We start from the raw sequence: 22,881 nt of genomic DNA on the forward strand, positions 1-22,881 counted from the left end.
GAGCTTGTCTGAGCCTGTGAAGGCAGGACTCACTCATGCTGTGCCTGGGCCTCCTGGTGCAGCTTCCCGTGCTGACGTGCCTGGGCGCTGTGGAGCTGACAGGTAAGCATCTTTTGAGAGCAGTAAGGTGCTGGATGGGACCCTGACTTCCAAAGAACAGGCTGATGTGAACAACACACTCCATTTATACACCATCTCCCCTGCCAAAGACTTTGAAAATCAAATACTCCCCAAGCTATGGAAACCCAACCACTGGCTGATTGTTAGGACTTTATTATTCTAATCACCCGGCCCAATTCCAGCCACTGAGGGCAGAACAATGAGCCATTGAAGCTGTGAGGAGGTCTCGCCTCCTATCCACTCTCTCCCTCGGTGGGGCCCTGGCGCTGAGGCCTCAGCGGGGAGGATGGCGGCGGGCCTGTGCCCCGGCTGCACCATTGCACCCCATGGGGACTTCTGGGGGGTCTAGGCATCGGTCTCACTCACCAAGTGGGAGGCCCCAAGAAAACACATCTGGACATTGCTTTGATCTCCCCACATTCTGTCCCATATCTTGACCCTGGTAGCTGAGGAGCTAATTACATCTGCTTGGGGAAATTTATGGGTATGAAAATTCTTCAAAGATGCTAAAGACCACGAGGCACCATTAGCTGTTCTCACCACACGTGGCCTGTGTGCCTCACTAATAAAGCTATAAAAAGACAGATGGTGGGGTGCCCTCTGCTGGGATGCTCACACCCATAAGCCTGGTGCCCAGTGCCTGGAAGCCCTGGCTGGGTGAATGGCCAGTGGTGAAGGCAGGGAGCTGGGTCCAGCTGGCTCTTGACCCCCCGCTGCTATGTAACAAGGTCACACCGTCTCTTATTTATGGTCCGACGTCATTCCCAAGGATTTGGTGTTATTTGATCATCAGTTATAAGCCAAACATCCCAATTTTATTAGGAAAAAAACCCCAGTTTAATTTTGTGGAACCACAAGGCCGGATCACTGTTCTGTGAAACTCTAGAGGCCAGGAGCTCAGAGGGCTTGAGCTGGGTCTGCCTTGCCAGTCCCTCCTGTTGTTGTCGCTGCCTTTGGATTTCCTGCCTGGGAAGAGGCTGGGACATGACCAGCCAGGCAGCAGAGGGTTCGGCTGTTTTCTGAGCTCCTCTGGGGTTCATCAGGGTCGGATTTTCACTCATAAGCGCCCAGCTCTCTGCCCTGTCCTAGGGGGTCATCTCCAAACCCAGTGGGCCCATGGGAGGGGGTCCTCTTGCTGCCTGCTTGGATGGCTCTGGAACGGCTGCTCGGACCCTGGCTTGGGTTTCAGGATTAGGGAAACCCAAGCACTGTAAAGCACATCAGGGCTGGGATTAGGCGGTCTCAGCTCTAAGATGCTTTGCTGGGCCCCATGGGCTGACGCCACGGCCCCTTCACTGCCCTCGAAGGCACAGGTGCTTGGCCAGGCACCAGGCCACGCAGGGCTCCCAGAGCCCTCGGGTGATGAGACCAGTAACCTGAGAGCTCAGCAGAGGCTGAGCAAGGGCCGGCCGGTCGGGGAGGGGCGGGACTGGGGGGACAGGATAGTGGGTCAGTCCTGCTCAAAGGGGTTCTTCAGGGGGGTGCCAGAAGCAGCATCTGTGGAACAGTCCCCAGGTCTGGTCTCCTCCCTCCCAGGGCCGCCTCAGAGATCCAGAGCTAGTATGGCCTCCTGGTAGACCCTGGCTACTCGGCGGGGGGGGGGGGGGGCACACCTATTTTCTTTCTCATTCCCTGAACATGTATTGCTAGCCTGAGGTGGGTGCTGTCTGTGGCCGGTAGGAGCCCAGCGTGTCTGCTGTGCATCCTTGGTCTTTGGTGAACTTTCCCAGTCATGGGGGAGTGGTCTAGAAACAGGAAGTGGTGACACCAGTCATGGAGGCAGGGCAGGGAGACAGGCCCTGCTGCCTGATGTGAGACCCAAGGAGTGCTGGGCACAGATCCCTCCACACTCACAGATGTGACCTGGCCTGTACTTGTGAACTGATGTCTCTTTCACCCAATTAATCACCACACTTCCCGCCTAGTGATCTCCACAGGCTGTGGCTGAACCTGCCCCCTTCAAAGGCAGCTGTGCACCTCCCTCCTTCACCAGCTTGTCTGAGGGGGGTCCCTGGCAGCTTGGCTCCCCCTACAGTCCAGCCCGTTTGGAGCTGGGATGCCCAACCTGGGTGGTGAGCAGCACAGAGCTGGTGTGTGCACAATTTGGGGGAAGGACCCCCGCCACACACACCCACCCCTGTGAAAAAACCCAGCAGAGGAAGCCACTCATGTGGAATGTCAAACACCTCCCTCAGCCTGGGGGTACAGAGTGGCCTGTGGTGGGCAGAGCCAGGGTCCCATGCCATCTTGTCCCCACCCCGCCCCGCTCCAGGAGGGAGGCATCCAAGGCATATTTCTACTTATTTATTGATGTCCCTGCCAGGTATCAGACAGGCCTAAGGCAGCTCCCAGGGCCACTCAGTAGCCAGCCAGAAAGCCAGAAAGTCTAAGATGGCGGCTGGGGAAGGAAGAAACAAGGGCGGGGTGTAAAGGGCTGCCTACAAAGGCTACAAGGGCCACTTTCTTGACCTGGAGTCCTCAGAGGTCTTTTGTGCTGGACACCCCACCAAGAGTGGTTGGGGCTGCGGCATGGGGTTCTGGGACAGACCCTGGAGCAGGAGCAGGAGCAACCTCTGGTGTCAGTCAGCCAGCTCTCATACTAGGTGACCTGTCAGCAGAAGGGAAGGCAAAGGTATAGGGGTCAGGGCCCTGGGTGAATGGGCAGTGGGGTCCCTAGTGGTGTGAGGCTAAAGGCTGGCAGGGCTCAGGCCCTTGTGTGGCTCCACTGGAGGGACACCTGGTCCTGTGCTGGGATGCCCTCTCTCTGATTCTTGTCTCTCCCACAGCATGGCTTGGCCGGAAGTGAGGGCAAAGCCACAGCCCCTTGTCAGGCCAAAGATCCACAGCCTGTGAGTTTGAGGCCAGAAGCAAGCATCTGCCTCTGAAGTTGGGCACCCTCCACCCTGAGGAGCCAGGCCCAGCTTAGGCCCCAGATATTGCCAAGTATGCAAGCACCCCCACCATCTGGGTCAAGAATTGGTTCAGAGAGAGACACCCTACTGCTGCTTGCTCACCTGGGGGCTGGGGGACAGGCTCCCGACCTGTCTCTGGCAGTGACGAGCCCACAGTGTCCCCTGTGTGCACCCTGACAAGGACCCATGGTGGGTCGAGTGGGAGCAATGGGCACTGGTGAGTTAGAAGTTGGGTGGATGGGGGCACCTGGGTGGCTCAGTGGGTTAAAGCCTCTGCCTTCGGCTCAGGTCATGATCCCAGGGTCCTGGGATTGAGCCCCGTATCGGGTTCTCTGCTCAGCAGGGAGCCTGCTTCCTCCTCTCTCTCTCTGCCTGCCTCTCTGCCTACTTGAAATTTCTGTCTGTCAAATACATAGATAAAATCTTAAAAAAAAAAAAAAAAGAAGTTGGGTGGATGGAGGCCAGGGCAGGCTTAGGCAGGCTAGGCAGGACAAAGACAAGGCCATGGCCCAGGTCAGGGGCACTCAGGGACCCCAGAGTGGACAGAGGTAAAGGAGTGGCTCCCAGAGGGACACAGAGATGGGTGGGAAAAGTCTGGGACATGCGACACTTGGCTGGATCGGAGTGTGCCAGCTGGGGGAGATAGGAATGGCCGCTGGCAGCCTGGCCCCCACCCTGGCCCGGACCCCGACCATCAGCCCAGCACCAGGGAGCCTCACATGGTATACTTGGAAGAACTAGATGCCTGCGTGTGTGCTTCCTGTGCATTCCATGAGCCCACACTGCAAAGGAGCCCCCAGACCAGAATGGGCCGGGCACCTGAAGCTTGAACCGGGTCTGGAGGGTTCAGTGACAGGGCCTGGTGGCCCTAAGTCTCTGGAAATGGCACAGCTCCCAATGAGCACACTGCTTGGCTGACTTGGGTGTCGTGTTTTACAGGGTCCTGGACGGCCTGCACAGCTCCCAACAGCCCTGCATGCGTGGGTCTCAGCCCTGCCCCTGGGGCCTGCTTCAGGCTGAGGAGTGGTCCAGAGCCCAGAGCCCAGCCCACACCTTGGAGCTGCTGCCTGAGCCGGGTGAGATGAGGCATGTGGCTGAGACACTGGGAGATGAGCCACCCCAGGGACCTCAGGGGCAAGCCCAGACCTAAAGCCACAAGCACAGACACCCCAAGCCGCAGGCCATCTGACGCCAAGCTGTTTCTCATGGGGCAACTCCATCTGTGAGGGCTCCTGGCTGGGCACTGTGGTCGCTTCCCCAGCCAGGCAGCCCCGGCCACATGAGAACATGGCTGAGGCATGTGTAGGGAGAGTTCCCTGCTGGCTACCCAAAAGAGCTGGCGGTCCCAGCAGGGCTGTGGGATATGGGGGGCGTGGTGGGCACCCACGACCAGGTTTGGAGACCTGTAGAACAAACATCCGGGCCACCTTCTAGGGGCTGATCCCCCCTCTTGCAGCCCACCATCAGGCCTAGATGTCCTCCTCAGGCCCAACCTGCTCCTTGTTTGCTGAGCCCCTTTGCTCCTGGTCCAGCCCTCCATAGAAACTTGTCACCCCTTCTCTGTATCCCCACCCTTCCTGGGGACCTCAGGACCTGTAGAGACGGAGCCTCACGGGGCTAGGAGAAGGAGGGGAATGGTGGGTGACCAGAGGGTGACCTGCTCTGCTTCGCAGCAGAGGCAGAGGCAAGGGAAGGGGCAGCTTGGCCCCTGAGCGGCAGCACTCCCCCCCCCCCCCCGCCAACCAACATCATTGCGAAATCTGGAGCCATAAGCAGAAGCACGCAGGGCATCGCTGGGCTAATTATAGGTTACATGAACAATCTGAGAAATTAAAATCATATTTTCATTGCACCATAAAAACAGATAAAAGTGGTGGGAAGGTAGCCCCGGAGCCAGGTGAAGAACAACCGGCCTGTGCCACTTTGGCCCCTCCCTGAGTTCCTTGGGAGGAAGCAGGACAGGGCAGGGGTGTGCCCAGGGAGGGGGGCCTTGGGCCACACGGTAAGTCTGGACCTGGACGGTCCCTGGGACATGCAGAACAGAAACGACAATTGCCCAACACATCCGCCTGGTTCCCCATGCTCTTAACTCAGACTGGAGACCCCAGTGCATGACCTGCCTGAATGCTGGGCAGGGGACCCTGGGCTGCTAGTCCTCACCAGAGCGGTGGGGGCATGTAGGGCACCCTGGGTTCCAAACCTCACGGTCAGGCAGGCATAGGCTGACGCAGGATATGTCCCCGAAGGTGGCCCAGGTGATGACCTTCTGTGGCAGGCCTTCGCTGGGAATGCCCACTGTTTGCGAACCGGGCCAGGCCTCTACCCATAGTTTACCAGGAAGGCGAGAGCCGCCATGCCCGGTGAGTCAGTGGGCCTGAGGTGGGGGCTGTGAAGCCTCAGGACCACACAGGCAGCATCCCTGACAAGGGCTGTCCCAAGTCCTCGCATGACTGGACAGCGAGGCTGGCGGGGCCCAGCACCATAGATGCTTCTTTCTGTCCTAGGGGAAGGCACAGGCTGGGTGATCTGGCCAGACACGGCGTGAGAATGGTTGTTATGGACTCAGCAGGTGTGCCAGAGCAGGGCCCGTCCTGAGGGAGAGGGTGCATGGAGAAAACCACTGGTGGTGCTGGGGGGATGGGGGTTATGGCGCCACAGACATAGGGCTGGCTGGCCCTCTGGCTGACTGGTGGGGTGGGCAGGGAGGTGGCAAGTCCTAGCCCCAGAGACTGCCTGGTGTGTGCTGAGAGCTCCATCCTGAAAAGCAGCAGGGCCATTTCAAGCTCCACGTTTGTCCCGGTCCAGCTCCAGGGGGCCCCTCCTGCCCTGCCGCCTCCAGCAGCTCAGCTGCTTTAGCTGACCTCAACGGACCTCTCCCCGTGCCTTGCTAGGCAAGGGAACACCTCCCCCCCGCACAGAGGGGAGCCCGAACTACACCTTCCAAGGCAGGGGCGTGGCCGCCAACCGTGCGTTAAATGGGACACGGCTGGTCTCGCGCTGCACTTGTCAGGAGGGCGCTGGCCCAGCCCTGCACTTGGCGTCTTCACTGGGCGTCTGAGAGCTCCTGCACACGCTTCGCACCAGGCGAGCTAGCGTCTGAGGCTCCCGTAGGCCCATCAGGTGCAAAGACATTCCTTTGTTCACTGACAAGCAGGGTCCCATCCAGGGCTCCGGGGCGGGTAGACTAAGTGATGTTTTCTTAAGGAAGACACGAGATTAACCACCGCTAAAGCCCCAGCACAATGCAGGGCCCTGCCCCTCACTGTCAGCGCTGTCTCTCTGCAGTGACTGACAGGTGCGGCCGGGTGCTCCTGGGGCCCGTCAAGCCCCAGTGGGCAGGATTAGCCCGAGCGCAGCAGACACGCCGGCTGGGAGGGCCACAGTGGAAATGTAATGAGGTGCCTGACGTTCAGGGGACAGAAAGCCTCCAACAGCCCTGCCAGCTCCTGTCACTGGGCCACAACACTGGCAGGTAGCTCTGGAACAAAGCCAGCGGCTTCCCCACCCCTGCCGAGCGCCTGCCTTGCTGGGAGGCGCAGGCAGACCCTGCAGAGGGCCCGGGGGTTGGGGGGGGTGCGGGTGCTGACTCTGCTCCCTGTACCTGGGAGAAAGGGTCAGGGTCTTCTGAGGTGTGGCTGCAGGGGTCATGGGGCATGCTGACAGCTTGAGAGCGGTACCCTGACTGACAACTGCGAGGGGAGGAGAATAGGTTTGTGTGTGACAGGCCTGGGGCGGCCAGGCCCCACCCTGACCCAGGCCGTCCTGGAGGTGCATTGGGGACAGCACAGGGCACACGTCAAGAAAACACCCTCTTTATTTACATTCCAGAAATGCCAAGTGGGGAGCTCAGATGTGGGCAGCCCACAGGGTGGGTTTCTGCATACACCGTCATCTTCTGGCATCGGGGGCTGGTGTGGTTGGCCTGGGCAGGAGGGTGCGCGAGGTGCAGGGGCTAAGGAGCCCTGGAGCCATCCCTGTGGGGCACGCGGGCAGTCTGTCCAGAGGCCGCCCACGCCGACGACCTCCGGGGCTCTCCAGACAGGCGTGAGGCTTGCCTGGGCTCAGCCTCTGGTGTCCTACAAGAGGGGGAGGAGGGGCTCAGCATGGGACCCATGCCATCCCTGCATTGGCCTGGCCATGTCTCCCGTGCCCACACACAGAAGGATTCTCTGGGGACAGGTGAGACATGGGCCCCAGAGGGAGCCCCCGCCTTCACCAGACTGATGCGTCGCAGGGAATGCTACACTATTAAAAAATATTTTGAAATGATAAACATACAGCTGGCTCCTTACAAAACAGCTCTGTTAGGTACGATATTCTGATGGGAAGTTTCTTCAAGATGCCCTTCATTTGTCCGTATCAAGGGCAGCCCTGGCTGTGGAGGCTGTAGGACAGTGGGTGCCCAGGATGCCCCCAAGAGAAGCCCCAGGCCTGTGTCCAAATCCATGGGACCTTCAGCTACCATTCAGGCCCTCAGGCCTGGTTGAGAGTGTCTTGTGGGGTGCTCCCTGCTCTGTCTATACTCTACTTCAGCCCTCAGTATCCCAAACCTGGGAGGGGCCGACAGCCACAGGGGACACCGCATGCGGGGTTGCTAGAGCTTGCAGAATGTTCTCACAGGACCAGCTGAATAGGCCCTGACCACATGCAACCTTTCAGCAGGGGTCAGGGAGGAACTCACTAATTTCTTCCTCCTCAGAAGAGAGCTGGGGTGAACAGACCCCGAGGCTTCGGCCAAACTTTGCAAAGCTCTAACAGAACCAGATGTGTGGGCCACTGCCGTGCACAAGGCAGCGTCTCCACCTTCTGGGCAACAGAGAAACAAGCCGGTGCTGCTCTGTGTGGAGTGAAGGAAGGCCTGCTCCTCCTGCCCAGCAGCCCACAGAGCTCAGCCAGCCCAGTGTTCCCCAGCCTCCCCCCAGTGCTGAGACAGGCCACTAGGGTGTGAGCCCAGCCTCAAGACATTTCCTGCATTTGGGGACCAGCGGCAGCCAGGCCAGTGTCTAGGGAGGGAGGGTGTCCAGTTGGGGGAAGGGGGGCCCTCACAGGGCCTCCTTCCCAGCCTTGTTTCTTCAGCTCCTGCAGTTGGGGCACAGGGCTCCCATGTCTGAGGTGGCACAGCGGCTGTGGCCTTCCATGTATCTGGAAAGAGCTGTTCACAGTGACACTCCCCCACCCCACGCTTCCAGCCTTAAACCCAGAGCCTGCCCCCACTGTGTACCTGGATCTGAGCCTCCGAAGAACCTGGCTGTGGGGGGCTGCAGGCGTGCCGCGTGCCCTTGGCTGGGCAGGGATGGCTGCTTACCCTCAGCAGCCTGTCACGGTGGGGTCCAGGCCTGAGCGCTTGGAGATTCGCAGCTTGGCCACCTCCTCAGCGCAGGTGGGGTGGATGCCCACCGTCCGCATCACCTGCGCATAGGAGGCCCCACACCTGCACACAGGGGGGCGGGGGAGGGGTTCAGGAGATGAGTCCACACAGGGTGGCACGTCCACATCATCCCATCCCTCAGAAGATGGCACATGGGGAGGGCCCTGGAAGTCCCAGTTTCCTCGTTGCTCCCCAGCCCTGGCCACTACCCTCTTTTCCAGCCAGCAGCCAGGAACACCCACGCACACCTCTGCTGGACCTGTCTCCCACGTGTCTCCCAGCAAATGCCAAGCAGCCTCTCCTCAGGCCCACCCCCACCCCCCCGGCCCCCTCGCCTGCTCCATCCTGGCTTCCTGCTGCTCCTAGCCCACCAGGAGCAGACCTGCCTCGGTCCATGGCTCCAGTTACTCCTTCTGTGGGCCTGCTTCCTCTCCCCACCTGCCCCAGCGAGCTAGGTCGAGCCCACTTTCATGAGCCCTGCGCCAACCTGGTAGGGTCCTGCTCACAGCACGCTTCTGCTCAGCACCCAGCTCTTGTCACACACACGCCCCCTCCCCCTGCAGCGGCGACCACCCACAGGGCATCGGGACCCTCCTCAGAGGCAGAGTAAGTAAGGACTCCCCGCAGGGCGCTGCCACCATCAGCAGAAGGGGCCGCCACAAACAGCCCTCCTTCCGTCTATACACACATGTTACAATAGCTGGTGCGTGAGTTCCCAGCGCAAACAAGAATGTGTGTTTCAAACTGTCGGCAGAAGGCCCCTAGAGGGAGCGTCTGGTTCACACCCTCCTCCTGAATATCTCTGAACATGGGTTCCCTCACTCTCCTGATTTGCTCAAACCTTCAATGTCTCCACAGTGCAGGGGCTGGAAATGATCACCACCAGACTGGACAGTATCAAACTTTTCAATCCTCACTGACCAAAATGGTTTCTTGGTGTTTTAATTACATAAAAAATTCCAAACAATGCACAGCATCTTTTTACTATTTATTTTAACTTTCTTTACCTGTGAATGGCCCATTCACATTCTCTATTGACTCTGTCCTAAAATCATTATTGTTACCTGCCAGGAAGCCTGGGGTGCCCCTGCGGTGTCTGGACTAGTCCCTCATAGCCCCCATCAGTCTTCCTGGTATGGGGCCTGCCCCTCGACCTCCCACCCTGTCCTAAGACTTCCTACCTCCACCAGCCTCTGAGGCTGGATCTTGGCCACGGCCCCAAGCCGCAAGCACATGGTGGGGTGGCCCATGCAGCCCTTCTCTGTTCCCTCAGCTCCACTTCACCTCCCACCCTCCTGCCTCTGACAGCCCCATACCCCACTGCCCCAGACAACCCACCCCCACCCAGAGCCTCCAGCAGCAAAAGTGCCAGGCAAGCCTGGGGACCTGGGACCCCACAAAGCACAGCACATGCCGTCCCTGGGGCAGGGGGCAGACCTTGCTCGTGACTGCCTGCGTGCTGGGCCCTGTTCATTCTAAGTAGAGAAGACCCAAACTGGAACCCACCCTCACTGGCCAGGGACTCCGGCCTCTCCCCTGGCTCCCCAGGTGGCCTGGCCACAGACTGACACAGTATGGCTGGCTTAAGAGCTGGCTGGAGAAGAAAGCTGCCTCTCTTGTGACGGGAGCTGCCATGTCTGAGGAGATGGTCTGCCAAGCACTTGGATAATGGTACCTAAGAGCAACATCACAGCCCCAGACTTCCCACTGCGGCGCCACCAACTTTCAGAGCCACAGGCACCGAAACAGTGCGCAACGCTAACATCCCTCCCCACTTACTTGATCCCCAGAGCAAATCCTTGAGTAACTTCGCCTGCGTTGGGGCCAAGGAAGTGCAGGCCCAGTACCAGCTGTGGGGGCTTCCGCAAGCACACCATCTGAAAGCCACATAGTCAATGGTCCGACTGGCTAGCCACAGGGCCCCGGGGCTGCACAGGCAGGCCTGCCCGGGAGGGATGGGCAGTTGCAGGGGGCTTCCCCACCCCCAGGTTCCAGCTCTTTCCCTGCCTCTCACCTCCTGGCATGGCCCACGAGGACACTCACCTTTATATAACACTGGGACGCATCCCGCTCAGCCACTGTGAACTCCAAGGGTTTAAAATACGCGTGATAAACCTAAGGGACAAGATACCAATTCCTGGAATCAGTAGCTTCCTGGGCTGCAGGGATGGGGTGGGGACCCAGAACTGCCCACGTGGCCTCCAGGTTGTGGTGTGGGGTAAGGACATGGTGGGGTTGGCTGTGAATACCACCCTTCTCCCTCCCACACAAAACCAACCTTTGGCCAGGGCCACACCGTCTGCAAGAGAGAACCTTTCCCACCCAGGCCCAAGCCCCCAAGGACCACAGTAGCAGAGTGGGCCCCAGACTGGCTAAGTGGAGCCCATAATGTCTTGTCACAGAGCCCGAGTCTCAGAGCATCACACCAGGTGGATGCTGTGGAGCAGACAGGGTGATGGTGGGCAGTGGAAGGGGGTGCCCGGCCCACCCAGTGGCTCTGTGGCTTCCCAAGGGTACCCTGGTGCTGGCTGGGCCCTCACTTGAGCAAGGAGGGGGAGGCAGGCCTGGGGAGGCCCCTGGCCCACACTGGAGCTGTCGGCCAGAGGCTTTCAGCACCCAAGAAGGGCTCGACAGCGTGTTCGGGGCTGCGGCTGAGTAAAAAAATGAGCAAGGCCCTCACATGTGCTGCACAGCCATTATTAATTAATGGAACTTCAGAGAATATTGTTCTAACTAAGACAGAATTGAAAAGAAAACAAACAAAGGGTATTTGGCCATTCAACATTGTGAAACATAAAACAACATTATAGAATGCCACGAACATATGTCCCCATGTACTTGTGATGAATCAAACAAAAATAGCAAATAAAGTGCTAGGGGGAAGGCTGGCCTGTCAGGACTGGCCCGTTGATGGAGGAGACCGGGGCGCTGGGGCAAGGGGCAGGCCCTGGAACCCAGTGACTCATTCCCAGAGGGTACGAGGCCCGTGGTGGTGGCCACACGGGGGCTAGTTTCTCCCGGTCCGTGCGCAAGTTGCTGCAGTAGCAAGATGAAGCCATGCTGGAGGTTTCCGGCTTCCCCGCTCCTTCCAGGCCACTTAGGGTACCCTCAGGGGCTACCCCAGGGCCATGGCAAGCTGGATGAGCACACTCAAGAGGCAGCCTTCCTTTGGGGGGAGTACTTAAATCCTGGTTTTGGGGGTCTGTGAGAGCTGGACGAATTGCAGATCAGGAACAGAGACCTGGGTGGCAGGGAGGTGGTGGTACCTGAAGGCACAGCTGGGCTGTGGCAGGGCAGGGGCGGCAGGACGCTGGGAGCAGAAGCCGATGGCATGAGAAGGTTGGAAGAGTCGGAGCCCTTCCAGGTGGAGGGAGACACATACCCCGTGAGGGTCCACACCCCAATGCTGCCCTGGTTTCTGGGGCTCTCCTCCAGCACTCCCGTCCCAAGTGTCCCTCCATGCCATATCTTGGCCAGCACTCTGGGCCTCCCGCCCCACCTTGACAAACTGCAGGTCCCAGGAAGCAGGGACACCGCTCGCCCGCCAGGCCTGGGTTGGGGAGGGGCTGTCGTCAGGGTGTGAGCGCCACACAGGCATTGTGTCCTGGCAGCCCTCTGTCCTTGAAGCCCCAACATACCTCCACGTGCTCCTCTCCATGGCGAGCCACAGCCTCCTCCTCCGACAGCCCCACACAGCCGTACTCTAGCGGGGTGAACACGGTGGTGGGAACCTGGAAGCCAGTCCCAAGTGAGGTACATGCCTGGGGACCCAACACTGAAGATCCCCACTCAGGCCAGGTCCCCAGATGTGCAAGTTAGCAGCCTGCCAGAGGGGGTGGGGGGACTACCCTTGCTTGTTGCGAGGCCACTCCCACAAAGCTAAACCTTACACGAGTGTGTGCATGCACACACAGAGGTCCACATGCCTGTGAGCGTGCACACAGGCACATGCACGCCCCTCACCCCACGCCCCGCACCAAGAGCTGCCCTGTCTCCAGGCTGAATGCAGCTCACTGAAGGGCAGAGGGTACTCACGTTGTTGTAATCCATCACGTCTGAAGACTGACCACACAGCCGCTGGGCCAGGAGCTTTCCCGCCATTACGGCTGTGGGTGTCAGCTCAGGCCGCCCCTGATGCACGGGAGGAGCCCAGGGTTACTTCAGCATGTTTGGGGAGTCTCCACAGGACCCCTGCCGCCGCCCATGCCTTCCTAGTGAAGCTTCTCCCCCTCCAAAACCTCTGAAGCCTGTTTGTCTCCGGGTGCAGGGCCCTGGGCCAGTTTGCTTGTCCTGCTTGCTTCCTTCCCCCTGTCCTGCTCTGGGGGGCCACCTGCGGTTACGGCCCTCATCCCTGGAAGAGCAGGTGAGCTGCCAGTAAGCCCCGCCACACCACCCACCCTGGCTTGTGGCTTCCCTCTGAACCCCTTCTTCATGTTGGTGACCTTGGAGAGCTGCCCTCAGGACAGAGCTCGAAGGAGTACCTGCTCCTACTTAATCGTCTGCAGTAACCGGGATTCAGGCTAAAACGGGACCTGGAAGGATTTCGTGAGTGCCTGACACGCAGCTTGGCTTGCACGTCACAGTCCATTACAAATTCCAAATCCGAATGCCTTGCTGCTGGAGGCCCCTCCGTCCCAGGGTGTGTCCTGCTCTAGGAGCCGGGGCGGGGGGGAGGGGGGGGCGGTGCACAGCCCCCCATGTTCCTACACGCGTCGGCCTGGGACCGGCTGCCAATCACCTCTGCAGCAGCAGGAAATGCAGATGTTGTTTGACATTCCAGAAATGAATAGAGATCCGCAGAGATAAACTCGTGAAAGCAGCCTGTGCATTCCACCGGGCCTGACTAAGTGCGGAAACGTCCATGCGCGCAGTACAATATGTCACCAGACAATGGCCGCCCCGCCCGCCTGTGGGACTCTTCCCCACTGCACACCGGACCACTGGGTTAGTGTTAACTCTTTGGACTGCCCTGAAGGACCTTTCCAACTCAGTGGATTTAATATTTCAATAGATGCCGCCTTTGTGTGTACTATTTCTGGCAAAACAGTCTGAAATACTATGGTTTCCTCTATGTTCACGCTCAGCTCCTGGGGTGTGCAGAAAGCCTGGTATACTCCACACAGCACTCTCTCCCAGGACCATGGGTGCTATCTTGGGATGCAGCACACAGGATGAACACAGAGGGGCCACCAGAGAATGCCACGTCCCCACCACCAGAGATCATGTGAGCAACAGCACTGCCCGGTCCAGTGGGCACGCGAAGCCACTCACTTCTGTCCACACCAACAGGTCAACTGGATGGTCAGAAAGGACTTGTTGGGAGGATGGGCTGGAGCTCTGAGCACACGCTCCAGCAAGCTGTCCCCGGGGTCCTGTCTCCATTTGGTGGTCTGCTCCCCCTCATATACCATTTCATGAGCCTGGGTCCACGGGCAGCCTGAGGGGCAGCCCTGTGGCTCACGTGCCAGCACGAGCACAGCTAGGGAGTGATCTGTCTGGTACAATGGGCACAGTAGGGTCCATGCTGTCCTTGTAGGAGGGGTCTGTATGGAGTCAAGTGTCTGCAAGATGGGCCTGTGCCAGATGGGTACGCGGGCCCCTCAGGAACAAAGGGAAAGCCCAGCCTTGCATGGGCTCCTGCCCTGGTCTGTCTTCGTGAGTGTGTCAGGCTCACCCAGCCATCATAAGCTACAGCAGAGGCTGAGGGAAGGATGGTCCCATATCCTTGGGGACAAGAGCCACCTGTACTCCTTCAGCTCTGGGATACCCCACCCAGGGACCCACCTGCCACAGATACCCGCTCCCCCACCCCCAGGCATTTCCCAGAGTGGGCTCTGGGGTGGGTGGGGGCAGGGCAGTGCTTGCACTCTGGGGCAGGCATGAGCATCCTTACTGGGCTGGCCTGGGCCTCTAGCTCGCTCTACTCCTCCCTCAGGTCTCCCTTGACCGCCACACTAAGCATCTTCTGACATCTCCCTCAAACAGTTCACTTACTCACTTGTCAATCTGTGACTCCAACCAGGGTATCACCATAAGAGCTAAGACTTCTATCTGTTCCTGCAGCAGTCCAAGAACCCAGAAAAGTGGCTGATGCTAGAACACATCACAGTGGGTTTAAGGCATCCCCCAAGTTCATGTCTGCCTGGAACCTCAGAATGGGACCTTGTTTGGAAATGAGGCTCTTTGCAGATGTAATTAAGGAAAGAACTGAGACCATTTAGGATCAGTCACTTAGGGTGGGCCCTAAATCCAATGAGGGTCCTAAGAAGAAGGAAACAAGGACACACACACACACACACACACACACACACACAGATGGGCAGAGAGTGCTGTAGCTCCAAGTCTGGACTGCCTGATGGATGACGACGTGTCCTCCTCTAGAGGCTTCGGTGGCAGCCGCCCTGCCCACACAGACTTCCGGCCTCCAGAATGTGCAAGAATACAGTTCTATCAATCTAAGCCACCCGGCTTGTGGTGATTTGTAATGGCAGCCCCAGGACTAACACGTTGATGATGCTGGCCTGACTGGCCAGCAAGAGCCCTGCTGGGGTCTGGGGGCCCTGGTGTATCTCTCAGGCTTCTTTGGCCAGGGCCCCACCTGAGCCACCTTCCTTAGGCCATGACGCAAATATATAGGAGAGGCCAACTGTTCCTGGGGCTTTGGGAAGGTGGTTGGGGGAGCAGGGATCCCATGACTGACCAGCCATGACAGTGCCATGAAGGGGGGAGGGGGTGCTGACCAGATGCCTCCCAGGCTGGGGGGCAGGGCTTCTGCCAGGGACTCACAAGAGGAGGAACAGGCAGGCCTGGTGAGTGGGGCTGTGTCCCCATCTGACAGCCCAGTCAGGGAGAGTACTGACCCGTCCTCAGATGAGAGGGTAAACTGAGGTGAGGAGGTTACGCCCAGGGCTGCAGGGTCAGACAGCCCCAAGGATCGGCCCACCAGCAGCATCTCTAGGGCTCCGTACCGCCAGCCCACCTTCAGGAAGTCGAAGCCCGTGTTGTGTGCAAACAGATGTCCCTCCCTCAGAGCTGACAAGAGGGATTTGCTGATGGTGCTCTTCGTTTTTAAGCCTCCTCCCAGCCCCCCACCCCCCCCACAGAAAGGAGGAACATTCGAGTAAGCAGAGGCTGATGCCCAATCCTTCCCAGCACTTGAGTCTACCAGTAGTACTTGGGGTTTGGCCCACAGCCTCTGTGAGTCTCGCCAGGTCCCTGAGGCCCAGCTGGGGTGGGGGGACGGGGAGGTGATACCAGGTGGCAGGTGCGAGCCATACCTCTGCTACATCTCCGATGGCATAAATGTGGGGGACGGAGGTGGTTTCCCAAGCATCGACCAGGATCTTCTGACTGGTGGGGCTGGTGTGTACTCCAGCCTTCTCCAAATTCAGGCTTCTGGTTTCTGGAATGCGACCTGAAGGAAATCAAGTGCAAGGCTCAGAGACGCTCAGCAGTTCCCACTGAGGTTCCTCGGTTGATTCAGAATGCTTCTCAGCATGCCCACTTGGCATGGCTCAAACATCAAGCACTACAGCGTCGAGGGGCTGTCGGCCTCTGCAGCCTCACACGCATGCACGCACACAGATGCCCAAAGCACGCAGGCGCGCAGCCCCACACGGTTACTTGCACAGAGTTGACAAGAGGAGGAAGCAGGATGAGGAGGAACAGAAAGGAAGGGAAAGGGGTGGCGGAAGCAGATGGGGACAAGACTTCTCTAAACAAGTCCTGTGATACAATTTTGTTTTTTTATAGTTTACATATTCAAACAACAAAAAAGAAAAATGGAAAAGAAAAAAAAAGTCCCCATCATTTGTAAACAATCTGAACCCCAGGGGCCAAATTGGATATGCAGTTGATAACCCACCACAAAGATAATTCACTCAGGAGACTATGCCAACCCATATTTCCACTGTACGATTAGATCCTGACAATTAAGCTTACATGCCATTCAAAGAAGACAGGCAAAACCCCGTGAAGTCACATTTGAGTTGGAAATTCATTCATTCTCCATTTTCTTAATACAAAGTTCCTGTGGCTCTGACCACAGAAAAAGTCTAGAAGTAGCGATGACCCAGGAGTACGCGCGCCCCATCGCTGGACAGTGATCTCAACCCTTCCCCATGGCAGGGGCCAGGCTCTGGGGAACCAGCCAGTCCACCTCGGGCCTGGACGCCTTGTGGACACAGCAGAGCATGATCGAAGGTCACTGTAGCCGTAGTTGTGGACACAGCGTGACAAGGCCTCATAGCCTCTGAAGGCATTGGGCCCTGAGGGGAAGACAGGGGACATACACAACCTGGGCCTCTCACAGAAGAAGCCTGTGCACGTGTTTTCCAGCAGTACCGGGGTGGGTGTGCATCTCAGTCTCTGCAGAGCACACCTGTGGGCTCCAAGTGAGTCCACAGCCTCCTGAGTCCCCACATGTCCCTTCCTGAGATAGGGAATGCTCCTTCTCACTCTCTCTGTGACCCTGGGGTTCCCACCCTCCCACGGGATGCTCTTCCCGCAGGCCCATACTCAGGATGGGGCTTTGTGATGGATTTATGCATCTCTCCTGCCCTCAAATTGGGTCTGTGTGAATAGGCTGTGGCCCTGTGTCCCCAGAGCTGGGCAGTAGAATGTCCTCCAGAGCGGGCAGCGAGAAGGCACAGACTTAAGCCCTGCTCAGGGTCTCGGGGCAGGCCCCGCAAACCCCCTCTGGCGGTGAGTGGGGCTAGAGGCCTGGCCTTGGGCAGCTCCACGCTACAAGCCCTTAGCTCCTCCTCTCGTGGGCCTGTGGCACCTGGCCAGCAGATATCCCCAGCTTGGAGACCTCTAGAGCAGAGAATAGAAATGGGCAGAAAGGCAGAGCCCAAACCACACACCATAACCACCCCTGGGTGCAGTCATTTTTGGCTAATCCTGGTGAGCAACTCTTGGGTTCAAAGCTGACAGGGGCAGGGGACAGCGGCAGCAGCCTCCCCGCCGGGCTTCACGTGCTTCCAGCCCTGGGCCGTGTCACCGCCGAGTGCCAGCAGAGGTGCCTTTCTCCCCTAGTTCAGACAGTGTGATCTCACTAAGCCAAAGGGTGGTGGAGTCAGCTCTTCCTGGGGGGCCCTGGGAGGGCAGAGACAGCCCCGCAGGGCTCCTGGTATGTCCTAAAGGCAAAGACGAACGGTTTCAAAGGCACAATTCCCACAGCTCATGCTGCCTCAGATACACGAGAGATCGGGTGGCGGGTGATGCCAAGCTGAGCATCTGGAAGACCAAGTCCTATGAAAGGGAAACCTTAAGTCTCCAGCTGCTCTCCCAGAGTGGGAAGTCAAAACACAGAGACTCAACTAAGCCGCACTTCTCAAGTTCATGGGGAACTGGCTCCGGCCTCTTCAGTGCGCTTGGCTGCAAGAATCAGGTGCTGGGTGGGTGGACGCCCGTTGCCCAGCATACCAGACACTGGCGACGCGACGTGAGGCTCTGGAGGTCCCTACCTTCTGACGGCACCAAAGTCGGCCCTAGTTGAGTGAGCAGAGATGCGTGGGCATGCGGAGTGCATAGCACCACGCTGGCCAGTGTCCTGCCTGGGGGAGGCAGCATGGGGGCCCCAGGCCTGATTCCTGAGCAGGGGATCCAGTGGGCGCCTGGGAGCTTCTTCTGCACCTAGGAAGGGACTGGAAGGGGCTGCACCTCAGCAAGGAAGGAGCTGGGCCCAGTGGGCAGGCCTGGTGGGGGTCTGCAGGGTGGGCCGAGAGTCCCTGCAGGTAGGGGACTCAGAGCTGAGCCCTCAGGCTCCGCCTCAGACGGCCAGTTTTTGGGAGCAGGGCCTACAGCAGCTTGCCAGGCTCACGGTCTCCTGGCGATTGTTCCAGGCTGAGGCTGGAGCATCCAAGGACAAAGCTGGCTGCCCACAGACTACTTTGCTCTGACGCTGGCCACACAGCACTCCTGCCTGACAGGTCCCAGGACACCAGGAGCATTTCCTTGGGCCTCGTGGTAACCATGGTAACCCTACACCTCAGAGACGTCAGTCTAACCACATCCCAGGTCTCAAGGGATATGGAGATAAATTTAAAAGGGGTAGCAGCAGTGGGGGTAGACAGAATACACCCAAATTGTGGAAGGCCCTCCATCGAAGCTTCTGGCCACAGCCAGGACACGGGCCTCACTGAGCAGACAACCTGGAGAGGGTCATGGGGGAGGGAGAGACACACCCCGTGGCCCTCTGAGTTCTGCTGCCTTGTGCTCAGAGCAGAGTCCTGTCTCCCCACAGGGGCCAGGGGCCCGGGGAGATGGTGTGGGGCCCCCACTCAGTTCAGGCCTGGAGCCCCCGAGGAAAGCAGAGCACGGGTGCTCGCGTGGGGACCCAGCGGCAAGCCACGCGAGAAGGGCAGCTCTGGCCCTGTGGACAATGTCCAGTCCGGGTCACGCTTACATGGCCAGAAGCAAGACCCAGGCAACAGGCAAAGCTTTCTCCCTCACCATTTTCCTCTCATGCAAAAACAAAGGTTAGGACTCCTCAGGTGACTGGGGGTGGGAGGAAGATGGGCACCTCCGTGGCACCCTTTTCCCCATGCGCATCGCCCTGTGTGTCGCACACGGTGCTTTCCCACTCGCTCCATGCCCTGGGGGATCTCTTGCTCCCTGGGGCCTTGGCTCTTTGGTACCCAGCTCCGGCTTGCTGAGTGCAGCTGAATGGCTCCCGGGCCTGGTTTCCGCATCTCTGCTCCCTGAACACCACCGGCATGGGGATGGCAGTCTGTCAGTGTGTCGGTTTAGTTCTTCGGGACAGTCCTCAGAGGAAGGCCCGCCGACCAGGTGGGGCTTCCCGGGCCCAGGGTGGGGAGCTCTACCTGGATGGTGGCCCCTTCTGGGGCTCCTTCCCTCTGACCGAAGTTTTAATTTCCACTTCTTTGACTATCAGTATATTTACTAGTAAAACTAAGGACTTTGGGCCACATATTCAGTAGCTGTATTTCCTCTTGGGAGCTGCCCATTCCTTGCCTTTTTAATTTCATTTATGTGCATCTCCACAACTTGATTGCCTTGCAAGAGCTTCTCATATGATACCCGGGTGACACTCATATTTACTGCAAACAACAAGGGTGTCAAGATTCCAGAAACAAACATGTTCTCACTTCCTCCTCAGAGGCAGAGTCCAAACCAATGTGTGGATGGGTCCTTAGAGCTGCCTCCCTCACCAGGCTCAGCCTTGTCTGCTGAGTCCCTCTAAGTGACCCTGGTGTCACCAACGTAAGACAGTCCTGGCATCCAGGACATCCTGGGGCCCTGAAGTGGTGCAGGAAGCCGCATTCAGCCTGAGAGCTCCCGGGGCAGCTGGACCAGACCAGCACTCCTCTCATGGCCCCAGAGTCCCACCAGCTGCCGCTACTGGTCTGGGGAGGCAGCCCGGCCCCCACGCTCACCAAGCCAGCTGGAGAAGGCTGGAGAAGGCTGAAGGTCAAAAACTCCCCAGATGGCAGTTTTGGTCCTTCCTACCTGCTCAGCTGGGCCCAGGGACACAGACAACTGGACATATGCAGTTTCCTGGGCCCGTCTCCCCGTTACAGGAAAATGGGCATTCCCTCCAATTTCACGCCTGCCTGGAGCACACGTTCCGATGAGTGAAGGGCAATCCGTATAATGAGTTAAGATTTAAGTGCCAGCAGGAGTATGACAGGGCGAATGAGGGGCTCTGATCACACAGACACAGGCGAGTGTCAGGAGGGGGTCCAGGAGACCGGACCAACAGCTTCACACAGGTTCATAGAGCACCCCTCCTGGCATCCCTCCTGGGGGGGAAACATGCATGGGCCCCCAGAGTCAGCCACTTCCCCTAGGCTAGCCCGCGGGTCACCCTGGGCCAGACATGGAAAGCAGAACTCACACCTTTGGCACCTCTAGTCAGATCCCTTGAGGCTCACCTTTTAAAAAGTTTATTATGTGCCTCTTGTCATCTTTGGGACTTTAGGGGAAAGGATAACAAGAGCAAAGGGCTCCTTTTATTTTCTTGAATGGCCCCTTCTAAAATAGCCCCAGAACTCCAGTCTACAACCTTAGGGGCCCCAAGAACAGGGCAGAGGACCCAACCTGCTGCCCTGGGGTCCAGGTGGGGCTCAACGTTTGCTGAATGAATAAAGGAGTCTTACCATGACCCAAGCACCTTAGCATGACCTGAGGCTGGAGGCTTACTGTGACCACCAGCACCTGCCACTGCCCCCCAGGCCATCCTGAGGACACCTCTCACCCCTGTCCCCTCCCCATGAAACACAACATGGGCCTTCACCATTCAAGCCTGTGTGCAGCACCGACAACACATAAAATAAGCTCACATGAGCTCCTAAACCCCCACAGCCAGCCCTGGGACATGGTGCAGCCTCCAGCCCAGGCCCAGTGGCAGTTTGGTCCACAGGAACCCGCAGGAAGGGACACGTTTCCTGGTAGGTGGCAATTATTGCTGTAACAATTACAAATATCAATATAACCTTCCTGCTGGTTGATGGCTCCCAGTAGCACTTGCAAAATTTAGATAGTGCACATTAATACAAAAACAAAACAAAAAAAGATGCCTATTTATAACCATTTTCACTAAGACTTTCTTCTTTTTTTTTTAAAAACAACTTGCTTCCACTAAGTTCTAATCACAAATATTGAATCTGATTTGGTAAAAAGACCATAAGTGCGAAGGTAGCCTGGCTTGGGTCTGACGGCTGTGGGGGTCAAGGTGACCTTGGATACAGGCAGGAGCCAGCTCGCTGGCCTGCACCAGTGCAGGGCTTCCCAGAGGGCAGAGGGCCAGTCTGTGAGCGCGGAGGCTGTTTTCCTGCTGCCCTGGGCTGGCCTCTGCAATGGGTTGGTGCCACAGTGAGCCACGGCAGAGAGGAATGACAGCCAGAGTCGACGGCTTTGGCTCACAGGCTGGGGTCCATCACCCAGGGCCACATGGTGTGGCAGGGGAAGGCCGTGGTCTCAGGCCCAGCGGCTTCCCTTTGCCTGTGGGAGGGGCCGACAGGAAGAGCTCCCTGAACATCTCCTTTCCCTCCAAGAAAATGCACCACATACACACACAGACTTGAGTCTCTCTTCACGTGGCTAGTTACAAACTTGACGTTTAAACTGAAATAAAAAGGTGTTAGAATATGAGAGGCTCACGGGCGGAGCAGTGCTTCCCTTTCAGGCCTGGGGAGCTGAGAAAGGTGGGCCTTAGGTGACCCGGGGAGTCCACGTGTGGGAACCTGTCATAACCCGTTAGGTTGCTCCGAGGTCCCCCCTCGGGAGGAACACAGCCATGTGCAGTTTCCTACAGCCACAGCATGACACGGCCCCAAAGAACAGGCCCAGTGGCCTTGGACTGGGCTTCTCTCAACAAGGTCACACCCACATTCCACCTGCCAGTCCCTCTCCAGCAGCCCCATGCCAACCTGGGCTCCTCTCACGGCTATCAGGGGGCACAGGGCCCTGGACTGCTTCATCCTTCTTGCTGGACTCAAGAGACCCCCCTATACACACACCCATGAATTCTCAGCCTCGGGGCTCACTTCTGTTTTGCCTCCAGCTCCTAGTGCTGCTGCCTAGCACTCAGGGGTGGGCGGGGGTGGGGAGACGGTCCACAAGGACTCGAAGGAGGTGTCTGTGGGATGGAGGAGCCATCAGCTGAATGTTGCTGAGCAAGGTGGCCCCCTGGAAATGGAACCCAGCAGTCCCCGTGGTAGAGAGGGGAGCCCGAGTCCGCAGCCCACCCTGGGCAGTCGCACTCCACTCCCTGGGTACCGCAGGCCCCATCGCTGTCTCCACAGGTGCTACCACCTCCCCAGCTGTGGTCCATGGGTACGCTCTGTGTAAGTGGGCTCTACGGGGGGCGGGGGGCCCTCAATATGGTGGTTGGATTAAAGCTGGAGAGCCGGAGTAGGGGGGCACCTAGGTGGCTTAGTCGGTCTAGGGCATCCAGGTCTTCAGCTCAGGTCATGATCTCAGGGTCGTGGGATCAAGCCCCCCGTCTGGCTCTGTGCTCAGCACAGAGTCTGCTTGTCCTTCTCCCTCTGCTCTTTCTACCACCACCACCCCCATGCTCTCTCTCCCCCAAATACATAAATAAGATTAAAAACAAAAACAAAACCAAGAAACTAGAAAGCCGGACCTCCAGCGCCTGCCGTTTCTCTTAATGCCATTTTAGAGGCCTGGAAGTTACCTGTGGGTTTCACACCAAGGTGGGTGATACCAATTTCCCTGCTAAGACAAAGTCCGAGAAAGAGGAAGTGGCTGATTCCTAATAGACCAAGGGGGCTGCTGAGGCATGGCCAGGACGGCCCTTCCTGGCACTCTGGGCGGTGGGGACACCAGCTGTCTGGGTCTTCTGACCGTGGGCAGGACTCTCGTGGCCCAGGTAGGGAAGCACCAAGAGCGTCCACCCTTGCTGCAAGAGGGGGCCAGGAAAACTTCCAGGAGGCTAGAGATGCTGGGGGGCACAGGACAGTTCGAGCAGCCGGGTTTCCCAGGGCTTTGCTCCAG

At 58.2% G+C, this 22,881-nt stretch overlaps 1 protein-coding gene across 3 annotated transcripts in view; it reads right to left on the reverse strand.

Annotated features, from left to right (window-relative positions):
- Window positions 1-6,828: 6,828 nt before the first annotated feature.
- TXNRD2 (thioredoxin reductase 2) overlaps window positions 6,829-22,881 on the reverse strand; it is a 49,919-nt gene continuing 33,866 nt past the window's right edge. For all 3 annotated transcript variants that reach the window (XM_046024569.1, XM_046024568.1, XM_046024567.1), the window contains exons 12-18: window positions 15,678-15,814; window positions 12,436-12,531; window positions 12,039-12,131; window positions 10,444-10,515; window positions 10,180-10,277; window positions 8,254-8,463; window positions 6,829-7,108 (exon numbers count right to left, since the gene is read on the reverse strand). In XM_046024569.1, coding sequence (XP_045880525.1) covers window positions 8,340-8,463; window positions 10,180-10,277; window positions 10,444-10,515; window positions 12,039-12,131; window positions 12,436-12,531; window positions 15,678-15,814 — 620 coding nt within the window. In that variant the 3' untranslated portion in view covers window positions 6,829-7,108; window positions 8,254-8,339. The remainder of the gene's footprint in view (window positions 7,109-8,253; window positions 8,464-10,179; window positions 10,278-10,443; window positions 10,516-12,038; window positions 12,132-12,435; window positions 12,532-15,677; window positions 15,815-22,881) is intronic.

This window comes from Meles meles, chromosome 12 (assembly GCF_922984935.1).
Source record: "Meles meles chromosome 12, mMelMel3.1 paternal haplotype, whole genome shotgun sequence".
Classification (NCBI taxonomy): domain Eukaryota; kingdom Metazoa; phylum Chordata; class Mammalia; order Carnivora; family Mustelidae; genus Meles; species Meles meles.